General features: G+C 44.5%; 1 protein-coding gene across 1 annotated transcript in view; it reads left to right on the top strand.

Annotated features, from left to right (window-relative positions):
* The window catches only part of Pde8a (phosphodiesterase 8A), a 99,201-nt gene that overhangs the window by 47,726 nt on the left and 33,675 nt on the right, over positions 1 to 17,800 (top strand). The window contains exons 2-6 of the mRNA XM_041650582.1: positions 8,413 to 8,469; positions 10,268 to 10,458; positions 13,465 to 13,521; positions 14,304 to 14,358; positions 17,305 to 17,393. Of these exons, the coding sequence (XP_041506516.1) occupies positions 8,413 to 8,469; positions 10,268 to 10,458; positions 13,465 to 13,521; positions 14,304 to 14,358; positions 17,305 to 17,393 (449 nt within the window). The remainder of the gene's footprint in view (positions 1 to 8,412; positions 8,470 to 10,267; positions 10,459 to 13,464; positions 13,522 to 14,303; positions 14,359 to 17,304; positions 17,394 to 17,800) is intronic.

Below are 17,800 nucleotides of genomic sequence, written 5' to 3'. Positions count from 1 at the left end.
ACATGCTGCGTTGTGTGTGTGGAGCTCAGAGGACAGCATCTAGGGTCTGCTCTGTCCTCCCATCATATAGGCGCTGGGCTGAGCTCAGGCAGACAGACCTGGAGCATTTCATAGGCCCTGAACTTTTGACCAGAACCTGTAATGATGTAAAGGTTTCTCTTTTTATAGTGCTTAACTTCAGCTGTCGGCTTGGGATCTAGAACCGTCTGGTAGGCCTGGTTGTGTTAACTGGGGCGGGGGCACCAAGCCCTGGCTCAGACCCTGGACTGCGTGAATGCAGAAAGTCAGTCCAGCAGCAGCATGTTCTCATCTGCTTCCAGATGTGGATTGTTGCACCCTGCCTTGTCAGCTCGACACAGGCTGGGGCTTCCAGATGTGGACTGTTGCACCCTGCCTCGTCAGCTCAACACAGGCTGGGACTTCCAGATGTGGATATGTGGTACCTTACTTTGTTAGCTCGACACAGGCTGGGGCTTCCAGATGTGGATGTTTTGCATTCTGCTTTGTCAGTTTGACACAGGTCAGGGTCATCTGAGAAAGAGGAACCTCAACTGAGAAAACGCCTTCATAAGGCATTTTCTTGACTGATGGTTGATGTGGCAGGCCCAGCCCTCTATGGGAGGTACTGTCTCTGGATGGGTGGTTCTGAGGTTTATAAGAGAGCAAACCATGAGGATCAAACCAGGAAGCCACTTTTCTTGGTGGCTTTTGCTTCACTTCTTGAAGGCGTAAGTCACAAATAATGCCACACCAGTTTGGAATTATGATTAATAGGGTGGTATTTATTTAAAGGGGAAAAAACTTACTGATGCTCCGTCCCAGACAACAGCCCTCTATGCAACCAGGAAGGGAGTCTAGTCGCCAGCAGAGCAGGAAGTGAAGAGAGAGGGGAGAGGGAAGTGGCCGCTTTTTTAAAGGGAGAGAGACCACGCCCCAATGGGCTGGTATCTCAGCGGCTATAGGCTGGAGGAGTGGGAGGACCTCCCGCAACAAGTTCTTGCCCCCGGGTCCCTGCATTGAGCTCCCGTCCTGACTTTCCTCCATGATGGAGGGGACCTGAGAGTGTACAATAAAATAAACCCTTTTCTCCTCAAGTTGCTTTAGCCATGGTTTTTACCACAGCACTAGGGACCCTAAGATGCGGCATAACTGGCTCCTTCAAGCTCCTGCCACAGTGGCCACCCACTGTGCTGGACTGTTACCTGGAACTTGGGAGCCAGAATAAGCTTTTCCCCACCTTACACTGCTTTCGTCATGGCATTTTACTACAGCAACAACTGAAACTTAGACACCTCCGCTGCTCAAGGGTTTCTTTTCTCTCTAGAGCCAAAGTGGGGCTGTTTGTATTCCCTTCCACACTGTGGCTGCACACGAAAGGGCACTGAACTGTGTGCCCTGATCAGAGAGTGAGCTGTGTATCTGCTAGCTCATGCGTTTTCAGAGCCGCTGAGCAGCTGGGTAAAGAAATGATTGCCTAAAGGCAATGTGGTTTACCCTGCAGGAGTCAGAACTGAACACCGTCTGCTGAGCCTTCGCAGACTGATGAGGAAAGCTGTTGGGGTGAGTGTAGATGATCCTCTGTGGGCTCTCATTGAGGCTTACGAGCTGTCCTAGAAAGACCCGGATTTCCCTTTACAGTCAGGATGCTAGAAGCGATCAGGTAGGCAGACATTCACTGTAGACCTTTGTGAGCAAGGCTCCCTGATGTCTGTGCAGTGTGTTTCTTAAATACTGACCGGCAGGTGTAAATATGCCTGAAACATATTCATTCCAGAGACAGAAAATCTGCTTATTGGTTTTTGGTTTGCTTGTTTGCATTGTTACCCTTCTTTCTACTGTTCTGAGACAAGGTCCTTAAAACAGTGTGTGTCTCAGATTGGCCTTGAATTCACAGTTATTCTCCTGCCTCACCATCACACATGCTGGGATTGCAAGCTTGAACCATCACACCCGGTGCTGATTTGTTAACTGATGGTTGGGAATATGCTCCTTCAGTATCCAGACCGTCATCTCTGCTGTGTTCTGTTTCCCTCTGGGAGAAATCTGTGAATAGCAGGGTTCTCACCTATGTCTCCTCTCTCTGGGGTGGCCCAGATTCTCCTTGTTGATCTAACAGGTCAATAGCCAATGGCCACTTTGTTCTTTTGAGGGGGTCATGGGTAGATTCTAAGGTGCACTTCAGGATATCGCATCTCCGGTTTCCACCATTGGATTTGAGGGTTCTCAGGTCTTAAACTGTTGTAGATCTGGTTATCCCCCAACAGACTGTTCCCATTTTTGCTGTGTTGGCTTGTTTTTAAATATTTGTTCATCTTATTTGTATAGGTGTTTTGCCTGTGCATATGTTTGTGCTCTGTGTATAGGCCTGGTGTTCGCAAGGTTGGGGTATGGCTTTGGTGCCCCTAGAACTGGAGTTATGATTGTTTGTGAGTCACTATTTGGGGTCTAGGATCTGAATGTGAGTCTTCTGCAAATCAGTAATTGATCCTAACTGCTGTGCCATTTCTCCAGCCCTGTTCCCATTTTTTATAGGTTAATTCTTATTAGAGAAATTTATTCTCAAAACTAATTTTATTTCTGGAAAGCTTTCAGTTGTCCCTTATAACAAATGCATTAACATATATCTAAGAGTGAGATTCCACTTTGTCTAGTATTTCACATTATGGACGTCATGGCTTTTATTAGAAGTTATGGCCTTAATGCTCTAAAGCAATTATCTCTCCAGGAAAGTACTGTTTTTAAAATGCCTTATAATGTGTGTGTATAAAGAATTAATTATAGTGCATAGCCAAAATTCCTTAGAAATTCCTTGCTGTAGATATTGAGTTACTCATTATCAGCACTGTTAAGTCCAGCAGTAACTTATTTAATACAGACGCCAGTGTTTGCTCAGCACTGTGAGGTTTGGGGGAAAGAATCTAAATGGCTTCACTCTAGCGTGAAGTTCTTTAGGTAGCAAATGGGGTGGCATAAAAGGCTTGCAGTTTGCTGTTTAAATTTATTGAAAGGGAAAGTAACCACCAGTAAATGGAGGAAAAGCAAGGAATTAGGATAACGAATGGTTAGGCTGTCAAGTGTGGGGGAAGGTCCTGGGACAGCCTCCTCAGCTTTGCCTCAGGGTCATTCTTGTGCCATCTTGTGGGTGGATCTGGCAAGGACCAAGGAAACTCATCTACTGAGCAGAACCTCCACTCTCCACACTTCATTGATATCAAACAGCAAGGTAGGTGTCAGAACTTTGGTCTAGGAACCAGATCATGTATGTTCATTGGCAGGTCTCCAAACACACCTCAGATCCATGTGCTCATCTCCAGGGCAGCTGTTAGGACAGGCCTCTACCCCCTCTACTGAGAATAACGCACAGCCTTCCTTTCTGCTCTCCTCTCTGTTCTTACTTCCCATGGCCTGTTCTCCTCAGACAATCAAAAGGGATTTTATTTTATTTTATTCAGACTATACCAGGGAAGGGCAAAGATTATGGTCAAAATATACTGTAAGAAAAATATTTTTTAATATAAACAGATCTGACTATATCACTACTTCATATAACACCCTGTTGCTTTACATGAAATTTCTTGGCTTACAAAGCTCTTTATGATCTGACCTCATCATATGACCTCTTCCCTATTTTTCCTCCAGTGCCCCACCTGGTTCTCATGAGTCCTTTCTTGGTACTCCTTGTTGGTTGGCTCTTTGCCATTCAGTTCTCACTCCTGTATTTGTTCTCCCAAGAGAGGCCTTCCTCAACCTCTCATTCATCCTAGCAGCCAAGTTCCTCCCAATCCAGTTCTCCCTGTTGTTAAGTAGACGTATCATTGGCCATGTCTTTGTTGACCTCCAAAGTCTAGGAAAACCACTTAGCACAACGAAGATGCTCAGTTAAGATTTGTCAAATGGGTAAGGACTGTTTGCCAGTTTTTTGACCTTAATTCATCTGGATATAGATTAGAGCAGGTGATTTATTTAGATCTTGCCCACTAGAACATAAAAGAGCTACAGAAATTACAGACAGGATTGAGTTTTGTTCCTGCAATTGCTGCTTCTCAGTTACTTGATTATTCTGTTCTGAGCTTCATTTTCCTCATTGCTAATTTAAGTTAATAAGTTAATGGACTTAACTTACAGAGTAAGAATCTGGGGGAGATGCGCTGTACTTGCCTAACAGTTCTGTCTTCAACATTGAGAACCCAAGCACTTTTGAGGTGTTGAAGCAGGAGAATCAGAAGCCCAGGGTTATCTTTGGCTACATACTATGTTCCAAACATAGTAAATACACATTTCCTAATGGTGATTGGGAGCTAAAAAGGGAAATAATAGTAGGAAAGGGAGAGAGGGAAAGCTGGAGGAGTATGACTTCAAATAGGTTGATTGTTTATGTCCTCTCTCCTCCCTCTCCCTTCCGTCTTCAGGATCTTGCTGTGTAGCCCAGCCTGGCTGCAGACTTCGGGCAATCCTCCCGAAGCCTCCCAAGTGCTGGGATTACAGACGAGTGCCCCCATCCCTAGCTAATAACTTCCTTTCCTACCCCAGGCCTTCAACTCGTAACAGCTGATTTTTCCTTCTAGTGTCACGTGTAACCAGTATTCAGTCAGTCAGATAATCAAAAAAACATCTGATACGGTTCTTCAGAACTAAAATTTTTGTCATTTCTAATCATATTTGTCAAAATATTTTAAGCTGCTATGATGCAAATATACAACTTTATTTTCTGATATTCTAATGTTACAATCTTCATCCATTCATTCATTTGGAAACGGTCTGTTATTATGTAGCCTTGGCTGTCCTGGAACACGCAGAGAGCTGCCTGCTGCTTCCTAAGTGCCGGGGTTAAAGGCATGTGCTACCACATAGTCTTAAAATTTAACTACGTGTGTTTGTATCTGGGGTTAAAGGCATGTGCCCACTACATAGTCATAAAATTTAATTATGTGTATTTATATGGCATGCCATCCATGTGGAGGTCAAAGGACAAATTAGTAGATTCGGTGTTCTCTTTCAGTCTCTTGGGTGGTTCTACCCCTGAGGCCCTGGTCCTGGGTGGTGGAAGAAACGAGCTAGCCATGGAGGAAGTCTGTAAACGGCATTCCCTCCTACAGCCTCTCTCTCTCTGCTTGAGTTCCTGTCCTGACTATCCTTCATGATGAACTGAACTCTTTCCCCACAAAGTGTTCTGGTCATAGTTTTTGTCTGAGGATTAAAACACAAATTAGGCTGGGCAGTGGTGGCACACTCCTTTAATCCCAGCACTCTGGAGGCAGAGGCAGGCGGATCTCTGTGAGTTCGAGGCCAGCCTGGTCTACAAGAGCTAGTTCCAGGACGGGCCCCAAAGCTACAGAGAAACCCTGTCTCACACAACCAAACAAACAAATTAGAGTTGTGACTCTTTTTTGTTGTTTTTTTTTTTTCTGTTGTTTTTTGATTAGTTTGGTTGGTTGATTTTTGTTTTGAAACCAGGTTTCTTTGTGTAGTCCTGGCTGTCCTGGAGCTTGCTTTGTAGACCAGGCTGGCCTCAAACTCACAGATAATTGCCTGCCTCTGCCTCCTGAGTGCTGGGATTAAAGGCATGGGCCACGACCTCCAGGTCTGTGGGTTTTTTTTTTTTTTGGAGAGACAGGATTTCTCTGTATGGCTCTGGCTGTCCTGGAACTTGCGCTGTGTAGACCAGGCTGGCCTCAAACTCACAGATAATCCACCTGCCTGTCTTGCAAATGCTGGGATTAAAGGCATGTGCCACCACCACCCTGCTGGATACAATTCTTGAACATACTATTGTTTCTATATTACCTAAAAACGATCTGAAAATGTTGGCTACATTTGAAGCTGAAAGATAAATGAAAGCTATGTTATTAAAATTGATTTGAAAATGAATATTTTATTATAAATAATAATGTAAAAACTAAAGGGGCTATGAACTGAAGTTTGATTTTGATGGTGAAGCATGAGCAAAAGGGGGTGGCTGCAGAAGCCCCAGTGGTCCCCTGCCCATTCCTAGATCAGACAGAACGCTGTTTACTCTGAGGACCTGTTGCTCATGCCCGTTCACTGAGTGATGTCATCAGATTTCCTGGCGGTGGCTATTTTTTGCGGGGATGGTAGGGGTGGGGTGGGCATAGTGCTAGGTGGTTGACTGTCCAACTGGACTAATACTCTGATCACAGAGGCCCTAAGGTCCGGATATTCCCTGTGACAGGATGTTCGGCTAAATGCTGTCTAGCTAAGTAAACAGAGTGTCCAGTGGTCTATTACACCACTTGCTGAAGCATGAACCTTTTAAAATGATATTGCTGAAACTTTACAGAGTGTCTGAAATTTGGTGTTAAATCTTTTTTTAGGAAGAACATACATTTTCTTTTATTTTTCAAAATTAATCTAGTAGTTGGGTCATTTATATTAATTGAGATTTTAAAGTTAAGCTGTCTTTCCTAAAAATTATCTCACCAACTTTTTCAGATATTAAAAAAACGTTGTGTGTGTGTCTGTCTGTCTGTGTCTATGTGTGTTTATGCGTACCACATTTATGCAGGAGCCCACAGAGGCTGGAAGACAGTGTCAGATCCTCTGCAATTGGAATTAGAGGCCATTGTGAGCTGCTATGTGCTAGGAACTAAATCTAGGTCCTCAGCAAGAGCAGTAAGCACTGGTAGCCACTGAGTCATGTTCTCTCCAGCTCTCTATCTCACCAGCTTTTTGTTTGTTTGCCTACTTGGATTTGTTTTGTCCTGGAACTTGCTCTATAGACCAGGTTAGCTTTGAACTCAGAGACCTGCTGCCTCTGCCTCCTGAGCGCTAGTCACTAACATTTGAGGTGGACCATGTACTCGGTGTTATTTACTTTCATGCTGGAATCTTACCCACAATTTGAGTGAACACTGTAAATTTTATTTTATCTTATTCTGTGTATTTCTGAGATAGGATCCAACTATGTAGGCTAGGCTGACTTAAACTCAGAACCCTACCTCAGCCTCCTAGGTGTTAGGGTTATGGATATGTCATCAGACCCAGCTATGTGTTTTATTGATGCAATTTTCTCTAGTCATTAGCACTTAAACATTTTGTTACTTTGGTTTTCTTCTTAGAATTTTCTTAACCAGTCTTACCAGTTTTTGGTTACTGGATGCACATTGGGTCATTTTCTTAGCGTTATAACAGTCTAGCGAAAGACAGTACCAGAGGTCAGATACATTTTCTTTCTTTCCTATTTTTTCAGAATCTACAGCTTAAAAAGTATCCTCAGCTGGGTAGCGGCGGCGCACACACCTTTAATCCTAGCACTTGGGAGGCAGAGACAGGCAGCTCTGTGAATTTGAGACCAGCTTGGTCTTCAGAGTGAGTTCCAGGACAGTTAGTCTACACAGAGAAACACACACACACACACACACACACACACACACACACACACACACACACGCGTATGTATGTATGTGAATATATGAGTATATACACATACATATGTATATACGCATATATAGCTCCTCTGTGTGTATGTTGGGGGGAGGGATGGAGAGAGGGGGGAGGGAAAGTGCTGTCACATGTAGAAGTGGGATGAGTACCTTGCAAAGTTAGTTCTTCTCTTCTACCTTTATGTGGGTTCAGGGATCAAATTTACGTTGTTAGACTTGTGTAGCAAGTGCCATCACCCACCGACCTATCTCACCAGTCCTCCACCTTATTTTTGTGAGCAATAGTTCTCACTGTATCTAGAGCACATGATTCAGCTAAACTGGCTGGCCAGTGAGCACCAGCATTTGCCTATCTCCATCTCCCAGTGCTGGCATTGTAGATGCACTCAGGCACGTCCAGCTTTTATGTAGGTTCTGAAGATCTCAAGTTTACATTTTTTTTTTCAGCAAGCACTTTGCTAACTGAACTATCTTCCCAGCCCTGATGCTATGTGTATTAGTGTCAAGTGTTTAATGTCAGCTTCTCTTATGGTTAAGCATGTATTAACCAAGGCTGTTATGTTCCTTGGTAAAAGGCAAGGTCTCTCTTACTGACATCCATTGTTCTGAGTGCTAGATTGCATTATTCATGTGTCATTTTGGATGTAAGATTTTGTTACCCATCAGGAAAAGGTGGGAACAGTCTATAGGGACTGCCAATATTTAGTGTCTATTCTTTAGACGATCTTTGTATTATAATCTTAATTGATCTGTGTAACGAATGAGAAACTGCGGCTGAGGAAGGATGAGTAAATCTCTTAAAGTTATAGAGAACCAGAAACAGACAGCCACCCTGTGATCAACACATTTTCATTCTTCTTTCCTATTCTCATTTCTCCTGGGGTTTAAAGTGGGTGGTTGCAATTCCTCTTGCTTGTCTAATATTTATGTAATTTTTACTGTGGATATTTTATTGTTGTCTGTGACTCTGCGTATAGAGAGATAAAAATATAAGCAAATCTCTTTCTTACAGGTATCAGTAACCGACGTGCAATTTGGCCCGATGAGATTTCATCAAGACCAACTTCAGGTACTAGGCTGTGATGATCATATTTCAATTTTCTTTAGTGAGGAGGGGTTAAAACTATACATTTAAGATATGTGTTCTTCTGTTTAGCTACTAGCTCTTGGTCATAGTTAAGTTTCTTGGACTTGGTAACAATGTTATAACTGTTTTTTTAGAAATACGTGCTGAGGTTAAAATTTAGGGTTGCAGTAAAGAAAGGGGGAGTGTATAATTGTGCATACACTCACATATGTGTATACATTGAGAGGAAGCAAGACCAAAGTGGCAAAAGGGCTGATTAATCTAGAGAAAGAATTTTTAAGGCATTATCATTTACAACGTCTCTGTAAGTTTGAATTTTTCCAAAATGAAAAGTTAAAAACATAGCCTTTTACATCGCATCCGGTTTGTTTTTATTTTGGGGACAAGGTCTCATGTAGCCCGTGCTGGCATCAGGGGGCTAGAGAAATGGCTTAGTGGTTAAGAGCCCCTGTCGCTCTTGCAGAGGACTTAGGTTCATTTCCAAGTGCTCACATGACAACTGTCTGGAACTCCGTGGGTGCTTTCACATGTGGTGCACACGCATACATACATACATACATACATACACACACATACATACACACATACATACATACACACACACACACACATACATACATGCAGCTGAAACACCTGTCCCCACACAATAAAAATGAACGGGTCTTTGAAAAGTGATAAAATGTAGCCAAGCTATTGGAAGCTTCCTGCACACGAACAATGTTTGCTATTGTATTTTAGTCTTGTGAACGAGGCAGACACAGGTGTGTATTCTTGATGTTTTTGCATTTGTGGTATTTGAACAGTTGGGCAGATGTTTAAGGAGGTAAAGGACTTCTTTCAGTTTTGAAGTCAACCTCTGTCTACCAGGCTGCTCATTGCCGTACAGCCTCTGTAGTCTCTCGAATCTCACTCTGACAGGTGCAGCAGAGGTGTTTTGAACTTGATTTGACTGGGAGGCCTGGTTGAATTTGGGAGGAGGCAGCAGATACAGGATTATGTGGTACGGCCGGGCACCAAGACAACAATTATTGGCCGACCATTGACACAGATGCTACCTACATTGCCTAGGCTCTGCGCCTATGCTGCTTGCTGAGCAGGCTTTAAAATACAAAGTGTAGTCTTCACATCTTCTTCCTCATATTCAGAATGAATGACTTTTTAACTTGGAGGCATTACATAAAATTTGAGTCAAGTCAGGCAGTGGTGGTATACACCTTTAATCCCAGCACTTGGGAGGCAGAGACAAACTCTGTGAGTTTGAGGCCAGCCTGGTCTACAGAGTGAGTTCCAGGAAGGCTCCAAAGCTACAGAGAAACTCTGTCTTGAAAAAAAAAAATTTTTTTTTTTGAGTCAAAGCATGTCAAGTACATGATTTAAGAAGTATGTGTCTCAAGAGTTTCACTAAATGCCAGCATTTGCCAACTGAGGTATTTCTCTAAAACACCAGCATTGCCATACTCAGTTAAATTCCTGTGTGTTTTGTTTCTATTTTAAAATAAGATGTTCTGTCAGGTCTGTATTGAGTCCTTACAGTGGGTTGTCAGCAAAAGAAGGAAGCATATGTCCCAAGCACTTGGACTTCCAGATTAGAGAGTGCGTTGGCTTGTGGACAGTGAACGCTGGTACCCCTGAGCTGCCCGAAAGAAAAGAATACGTGTTTACAGATGCTGCGCTCACACCTTGTGTCTTCACCTAGACATTTGATAACTTTCTGGGCCTTATTTTAAAATGACAATTAAAGCAAATTTTTTTTAAATGTATTTGTCGTCTTTTGGTCCAGGTACTGTTAGTGTTTACCAGAGAAGATTACCAGTGTAATGGATTCTACAGGGCATGTGAGAAGGCCGGGTTTAAGTGCACGGTCACCAAGGAGGTGCAGGCTGTCCTTCCCTGTTTCCTGGACAAACTCCATGACATCATCATCATAGACCATCGAAACCCCCGACAGCTGGATGCAGAGGCACTGTGCAGGTAAGCCGGAGGCCCGCTTCAGAGTCCATGAGCCTTTGTGGCCTTTCTAATGCCCTTATGTGTTTTGATTGTGCCAAGTCATCTCTTTCCTAGTTCCATGAATTCTAAAGCAAGGGTATTAGTTTTTAAGGCGATTGTTCCTCATGTAAGGTCTGTCCCTGACATTCTTGTTTCTAGGCAGTTTTTCTTTTCACCTGAGAAAGTCAAGTGCATACTTCTATCTTTATGCAGGGTTTAGCACTGCTTTGATGGGCTTGTCACTAGGTGGACATGGTCCTCTCCTCTGTTTCTTCTGTGACACAGTGCCCCTTGCTTGTTTCTCCAGCAATGGGCAGATTGGTCAGAGCTCCTCCTGATAATCATTTGCACACTGCCCACTTCCCACCAGATTACCACTAAAGCACTATAAACTTATTTGAAGTGGCTGGCTGGCGACTTAAGCCCCCCTTTCTTCATTCTCCATCCCTTTGAGGATGACGGGTGTGGTGGAAACATGTAAGAACAGATGCGGTGTCCCCAAAGTCGCAGGAGCAGCATGCACGAGTCCATGTTCCTCCTTCAGCCCTGGAGATGAGAAATAGCATGAGTATTAGTTACCAGGAGCACGCTGGCTTTGTGCAGATGAGGGTGTGCTGTACCAGTGGCCCTTCTAGGCCTGACTGACCCTCCCTGGCCTTTGTCTCCAGCCTGAGTCTGGTCTTCTCTGGGCAGGAAGACCAGAGTTGGACCCCTAGCCCGCAAGCCCTACAGTGACCTGTTTGGGAAAACCTTTTCAGTAGAGCTTCACAGTGCCTTTAGGTCGGCTTCTATGGGGAAGAAGGGCAGGTGAGAGCTAGAGGAGTCCAGTGGACACTGGGAAAAGAGGGGAGATGAGCGGTGGCCCGTGAGTGAGATTAGCTGGGCTCTGGAGCTGTGTTTCATCCCTGAGCAGCTCTCCTTGAGGACCACTAGAGAGTGGTCCTTAGACCCTAAACCTTCCTCAGCATCAGACCCACAGGAACCTGCTGTCTGCATGCCCTAAGGTAAACATTAGCAAAGGGTAAAGGTTTGCTTTCTGTGATCACACTCACGCTCCAAGGGTAGTGATGGTGTTGTAGGTTCATTTCTGTTGGTGTGATAAAATAGCCTGACTTAGCTATTTTAGTAGCTTAGAGGGGAAAGGTTTATTTTGCTTCACACTTCCATGTTAGGGTCTATCGCTGTGGGGCACTCGAGGTGATAGGAACTTGAGACAGCTAGACTACACCCACAGTGGGAAGCAGAGAGAAATGTGTGCAGACATGCATGCTCAGTTGCTTGTATTGCGCTCAGCACAGTTTCTCCACGTTTAGCACAGTTCAGGACCTCCTGCCTAGGGAATGGTGCTACTCACAGTGGACTGGATCTTCCATACCAGCTAACTTAACTAAGACCACCCTTACAGACATGTCTGGAGGCCAACACAGTGCAGACAGTCCCTCCTTGAGACTCTTTCCAGGACATTATGGTTATGTCATGCTGCTAATTAAAGTGAATCGTCACCAATAGGTAACTGGGACAGAATCCACAGGGATACTTAAGGCCTGCAAATCTTAAAATAGTTACTCTCTGGCTCTTTATAGAAAAGTGTGCCAGGACCAAGGCATCCCCTGTATGTTGTAATTCTCTTGTAGACAGCTAGAGTAGCTGTGTTATGTACCATCTCTGCGGGAATTCGGAAGTAGCCACTGTTGAAATAAGAGCCGTGGCGGGGCTGCGTCCCCAGCATCTCGGCTGCTTGCTCGGCTAGCTTATGCCCCGAAATAATTACACGGACACTGTATTCTTTTAAACACTGCTTGGCCCATTCTCTTCTAGGCTAATTTTCACATATTAATTTAGCCCATTTCTAATCATCTGTATGTAGCACCCCAAGGTGCGCTTACCGGGGAGATTCTAGCCTATGTCCATCCTGGGTCGGAGCTTCATGGCGTGTGTCTGCCCAGGAGCGGGGCATGGCATCTCTCTGAGGTGTCTGCTTCCGAGAGGAGAGCTGTTGAGTCTCTGAGCTCACTTCCTCTTCCTCCCAGCGTTCTGTTCTGTTTACTCCTCCCACCTATCCTCTAACCAATAAAATGGGCCAGGGCAGTTCCTTTATTAGCCAATGACCTTCCTCCATCAAGCCACTCAAATCATTTTTGTGTTCTGTGATTCAGAAGTGGCTCTTTTTTTAAACTAATATATCTGAAGTCATGTGGTCAGCTTTGGCTGGTCTGTGTCTCTTCCTGAACACATCCTCCAAGAGACCAGCATAGTTCTCCTTTGACTAGGACAGTCTGTATGGTCCTGCCCACGGCTTCCATCTAAAGCCCTCTCCTTCCTGGATGCAGTGGCTGCTTTCTCCTTAGCTCTACCTTCCCCTCATGGAAGCTGAGCGCAGAGCTGTCACTCCTCCACAGAGCGATCCTTGTTTTTGTCCACTCTTCTGCATCTTGTGTACGTCTTCCCTCTGATCTCTTGGCTATGTTGTCACCACTCATGGTCCCCATCGCTGCCTCCCCTGAGGGTTGTGTTCCTGGTTGGGTGGAGAGCCTCACATTCCTTGGGTGATGTCCTGATCCCCACAGTCTGCATGGGAAACACAGGAAGGAGCCCGCTCCTGCTGGCCCTGATCCCCACAGTCTGCATGGGCGGAGCCTTGGGAGATGCAAGGACAGCTGCATTTCCTTCACAGAAAGAGACATGAGCCCAGTGTAGGGGAGATTGTCCCCCCGAACTAACCGAGGTAAATGCATAGAGTGCAGCACCTTAGCTATTTCATTTGAGCATGTAATTGTCACAGTTATTACAGGCACTAGTTAGGAGTTTACCACCTGAGGGAAGATGAAGAAGGTGAATCTGGAGTGCCAAGGGAGTTCGTCCCTCTCGTCTCCCTCCCCAACTGTAACTACACAACTAAAACTAAGAAAATATATCTAATTTTAAGAATTTTTTATATTTAAATATTATTTTATACTTACCATTTACATTTTTGGTTTTTTTTTAAAGGTCTATCAGATCATCGAAACTCTCAGAAAATACAGTTATTGTTGGTGTAGTACGCAGGTAAACTTTTTTTTTTTTAATGTTGAAATTCAGGTGTCAGTGTAATGTTATTAACTTTGGTAAACAAGGGCTGACCTGTGGCAGGAGAACCTGTTTGAAGTCTGGCCTTCTTTACTCCTTAGCATTTTACTTCTCTCCTTTGCTTGACTTCAGGGAGGGAGCTCTGCTTTCGGGGTTAGTTTTCTGATTTTGAACAACCCTTTACAGGCAAACTGTAAGAGAATTCCATTCTCTAAGGGTGAAGGTTTTCAGATGTGTCTTTCTAGGGCCTTGAACATTTGGGTGACGTATCAATGTAGGACATCTTCTCAAGTTGGAGCAAGGAGGATAGCAAATACTTAAACAGTGCTATTCATATATCAGTATAGACAGAATGCTTCTGTGTCCTGTAATCTTCCACAAGTGGAAGACAGGAGAATTTAATAGTTCTAATATGTGTACTTTTATATAGTAAATAGATACCCGGACACTACTCAGTTGTGAATATAACCATTGTATCTACAGCAGTGCCAGGCACCTGTAGCCCAGGGTGTTCAGGAGGTCCAGGGAAAAGGATTTATGGTTGAGCCTAGGAGTTTGAGGCCAGCCTGAGTAAGACAGCAAGCCCCATTCCCCCAAACAAATTATAATACCCTTTTAGAAGACAAAAGATGAAATTGAAACTGGAAAGGCTTTTCAAATTCATATGCACACATCTAATTCATTGAAGGTACTTGTTATGTGACCATTGAAGATATATAAATTAGTGAACACTGCCTAACTCTTAACGTCTTCCTTTGAAGGGGGGACAGAGAGGAGATGTCGCTCATGCCCTTCATTGCTGCTGGCTTCACAAGGGTATGTGCCTACTTCTTAGTTTTACAAGTATAATTCAGTGTGAAAAATTTTTTATCTCAATTTCGTGTCCAGCAAATTTTAAAATTATTTTGAAGAAAAAAATTGTTTCTGTTTTGTGTTGGTTTGTTTTGACTTTGTAATCTGCTGATCTATAATAATTCACTCAAAATTATACCGGCCCAAAGTCCAAATAGAATAAAATGTGCTCTACTAAAACACTCATTTACAAATCTGTTAGAGAATGTGCTTCTACAGTGCTTCCGTGTGTAGCTGAAATCCCTGGAGTCAGTTCGGTGACTCTGGAAATGGGGAAACCTCTCTCTCTGCTTCTCTCTGCTTCTCTCTGCTTCTCTCTGCTTCTCTCTGCTTCTCTCTCTGCTTCTCTCTGCTTCTCTCTGCTTCTCTCTGCTTCTCTCTCTGCTTCTCTCTGCTTCTCTCTCTGCTTCTCTCTCTGCTTCTCTCTGCTTCTCTCTGCTTCTCTCTGCTTCTCTCTCTGCTTCTCTCTCTGCTTCTCTCTCTGCTTCTCTCTGCTTCTCTCTGCTTCTCTCTGCTTCTCTCTCTGCTTCCACATCTGTTGTTTCTCTTAAACCTAAAGGCTTCTCGGGATATTAGTCAGCTGATTGTAGGCGAGGCCACAGGAGTCAGGGGCTTAAGTGAGTGGAAGAATACTTTCTTAGGATGTAGAAGGCCCTGGGTTTGATCCCCTACCAAAAACACAAACAAAATCCAAAGGCGCTTGGGAGATGGGTGTAGAGGTGCATACCTATGGTCCCAGCACATCGAGGGAAAAATAATTTGGTAGATATGTAAAATCTTTATCCGGTGTTTTTGAAGTGGATAAACAGACATGACTCTTTATTATTATTACCTCACTGCAGAGCAGTCAGTGATCCCAGTCTGTCTCAAGGCCTCCATCCCATCGGATGGAGTGGCAGAAGCACTGTAGCCAGAACTCTCTCCTTGCTGTCCCTGGCTAGTCAGCAGGAGGCACCTGCATGTCTCTGCAGCCATCTAGAGGATTCCCTGGAGTCCTGGCTGCTATGGGCAGATGGTTCAGTGCTCTGCATCCCTGTCAGGAATGAGCGCTAGAGAAAGTCATCTCTGACTTTCGAGTGCGAAGGGCTTGGCCTATAAGCGTGCAGACCCATCATGCCCCTGGCCTAAGTCCTTCCCTGCTGGGATTGCACTAGCTTTGCTTTACTTTTTAAACTATTTTTAAAATTTTAATTTAATTTATTTATTTATTTGGTTTTTCGAGACAAGGTTTCTCTGTCCTGGAACTAGCTCTTGTAGACCAGGCTGGCCTCAAACTCACAGAGATCCGCCTGCCTCTGCCTCCCGAGTGCTGGGATTAAAGACATGCGCCACCATCGCCCGGCTAACTTTTTTTTTTTTTAAATCTCTGTGTTATGGGTATTTTTGCCTGCATGTGTGTCTGTGCATGTATGCGTACTAGGTGCCAGCAGAGCAGAAAGTGGGTGTCACACTCCCCTAGAAATAGACTTAGAGATGTTAGACTCCATATACCTGTTGGGAATCAAAGCTGGGTCCTCTGGAAGCTCCAGCAGTCCTTGTAACCATGGGGCCAGCGCTCTAGCCTCACCACCTGATCTTTTCATTCCTGTAACTGTAGACTGAACGCTTCCTCCTGCCGTCTGTCTTCATGGAGGTCTGCAGCGGGTAGGAACAGCATTGCTTCTCTTGTTTGTAAGCGAGGAGGCAAGCTCAGAAAGTGTCTCTTTAGGATCACACAGATTTGAAAGCTTGGACCTGGCATGTCCACATGCACCAAGATTGCTCGTCACTCACAGAAGACACTGATGATGGACATCTGCCACCACTTTGACAGTAGAGGGGCCTCCTCAAATGGCCCATAGCCCATACTGATCCGGCTGGGTCCCATGATGGTCTGCCGAGGCTCTGCCCTCGGGCCTCAGTTTCCTCCTCAGTCAGAGTTACTGCACATTTATCGTGCAGGTAAGAGCGAAGAGCTCTTTTCAGAAACAGGAATGAGCCAGCGTTCCTAAGTGTTTGCTGTCAGAATGAAGCTACAGATGAACCTCTAGCCACGAGTCTCCGTTAGCCAGTTCTGTATCAGTAGACGTTTTCTATTGTAGACCCATAGTATCCAGGAGAGAACATTCCACATGGGAACATGTATGGACGTTTTCTATATTGTTCCCAACATAATATAGTATAACAACTGTTTCTATACATTTCCCTGTGTTTCTAGAGGTCACTAAAGTATGCAGGAAGATAGCATCATTTATGTGTAAGCACGATGTCGTTTTATATAAGGGAGTTGTACAATCTCTGCAGATACCCTGAGACTGCTGTGTGTGACAGCATAGTGACTTCTAAGATACCAGCGTAAAATTTGTTATTCGGTGGTAGCATCGGTCCATTTTCTGTAACTATGCTATTTGCTTTGTGTGGGACATCCATGATGTAAAGGTTGTCGTACACAACGCTTAGTGTTCACAGCCGTAAGAGACGCTGGGCAAACCCATGCCTTCTCCTGGTTCCTTGCTTGCAGAGTGATCTCCAGCCAGCCTCTTTTGCAGTTAGTGGGAAATATTTCCCAGTAGGAGTTCCCCCCAGAGCCACAGGTGTGGGTAGAGGTGCAAGCATGCTTTGTGTACGGGGAGCTCTTCTGACTGTGAGGACAAAATATTACTTCAGAAAGTGCTTGAAAGCCCAATATCAACTTTCTGCAGTCTCGCCTCCACTTTGTAGGTAATAGGTGGATAAGCAGAGAACCTTAGTATTTATATTTTTAATTTAAAGTTACTTTGGTACATTTAAATCTCATCTGTTGTCTGTTGTACATGAATGATTACGAAGCAGTTTTTAATTTCAGTAGCCAAATTGAAAGGTTTGTGCAGACTTTGTTTTGCAGCATCCATCAGAGGATCTTCATCTACAAAGCTCCCTTTCTGTTTGTAGAGGTATATAGAAAACCCCAGCCTCATGGCCTGTTACAATGAGCTGCTCCAGCTGGCATTTGGAGAGGTGCGATCACAGCTGAAACTCAGGTAACCGTGTCCCTGCTGAAAAGCCCTCCAGACCCCAGGGAAAGTTGCAAACAAAGGTCTTTTGGCCATAACCAATACCAGTTAAAGCAGGATAGGTATGAGTTGGCTGTCAGGAAAGTGCTTACTATGTCCAGGGCCCCAGCATCCACATGAAAGGCTGGGTGTACCTGTAATCCCACACTGAAGACACAGAAGACTCCCTGAGGCATGCTGACCAGAAGCCCCTGACTCAGAACACAACGGGGTGGGGGGGGGGGACAACTGGGGAAGGCACCAATGTTGACTCTGGCCTCTACGCTGGACAGGAAGCTGCCAGTGATCCTCAGGCAGACTGCAGCTGGTCTTTCCTTGTCCTACCAGCAAGCTCTCCAATAAACTACACGAGACTTCTTACTAATTATGAAAGC

The sequence above is a fragment of the Microtus oregoni genome, unplaced genomic scaffold (genome assembly GCF_018167655.1).
Source record: "Microtus oregoni isolate MIOR12 unplaced genomic scaffold, Mior012 000000F_ref0000247, whole genome shotgun sequence".
Taxonomy (NCBI): domain Eukaryota; kingdom Metazoa; phylum Chordata; class Mammalia; order Rodentia; family Cricetidae; genus Microtus; species Microtus oregoni.
Note: the sequence above shows the minus strand (reverse complement) of the source record. Positions and strands in the feature narration are given on the sequence as shown.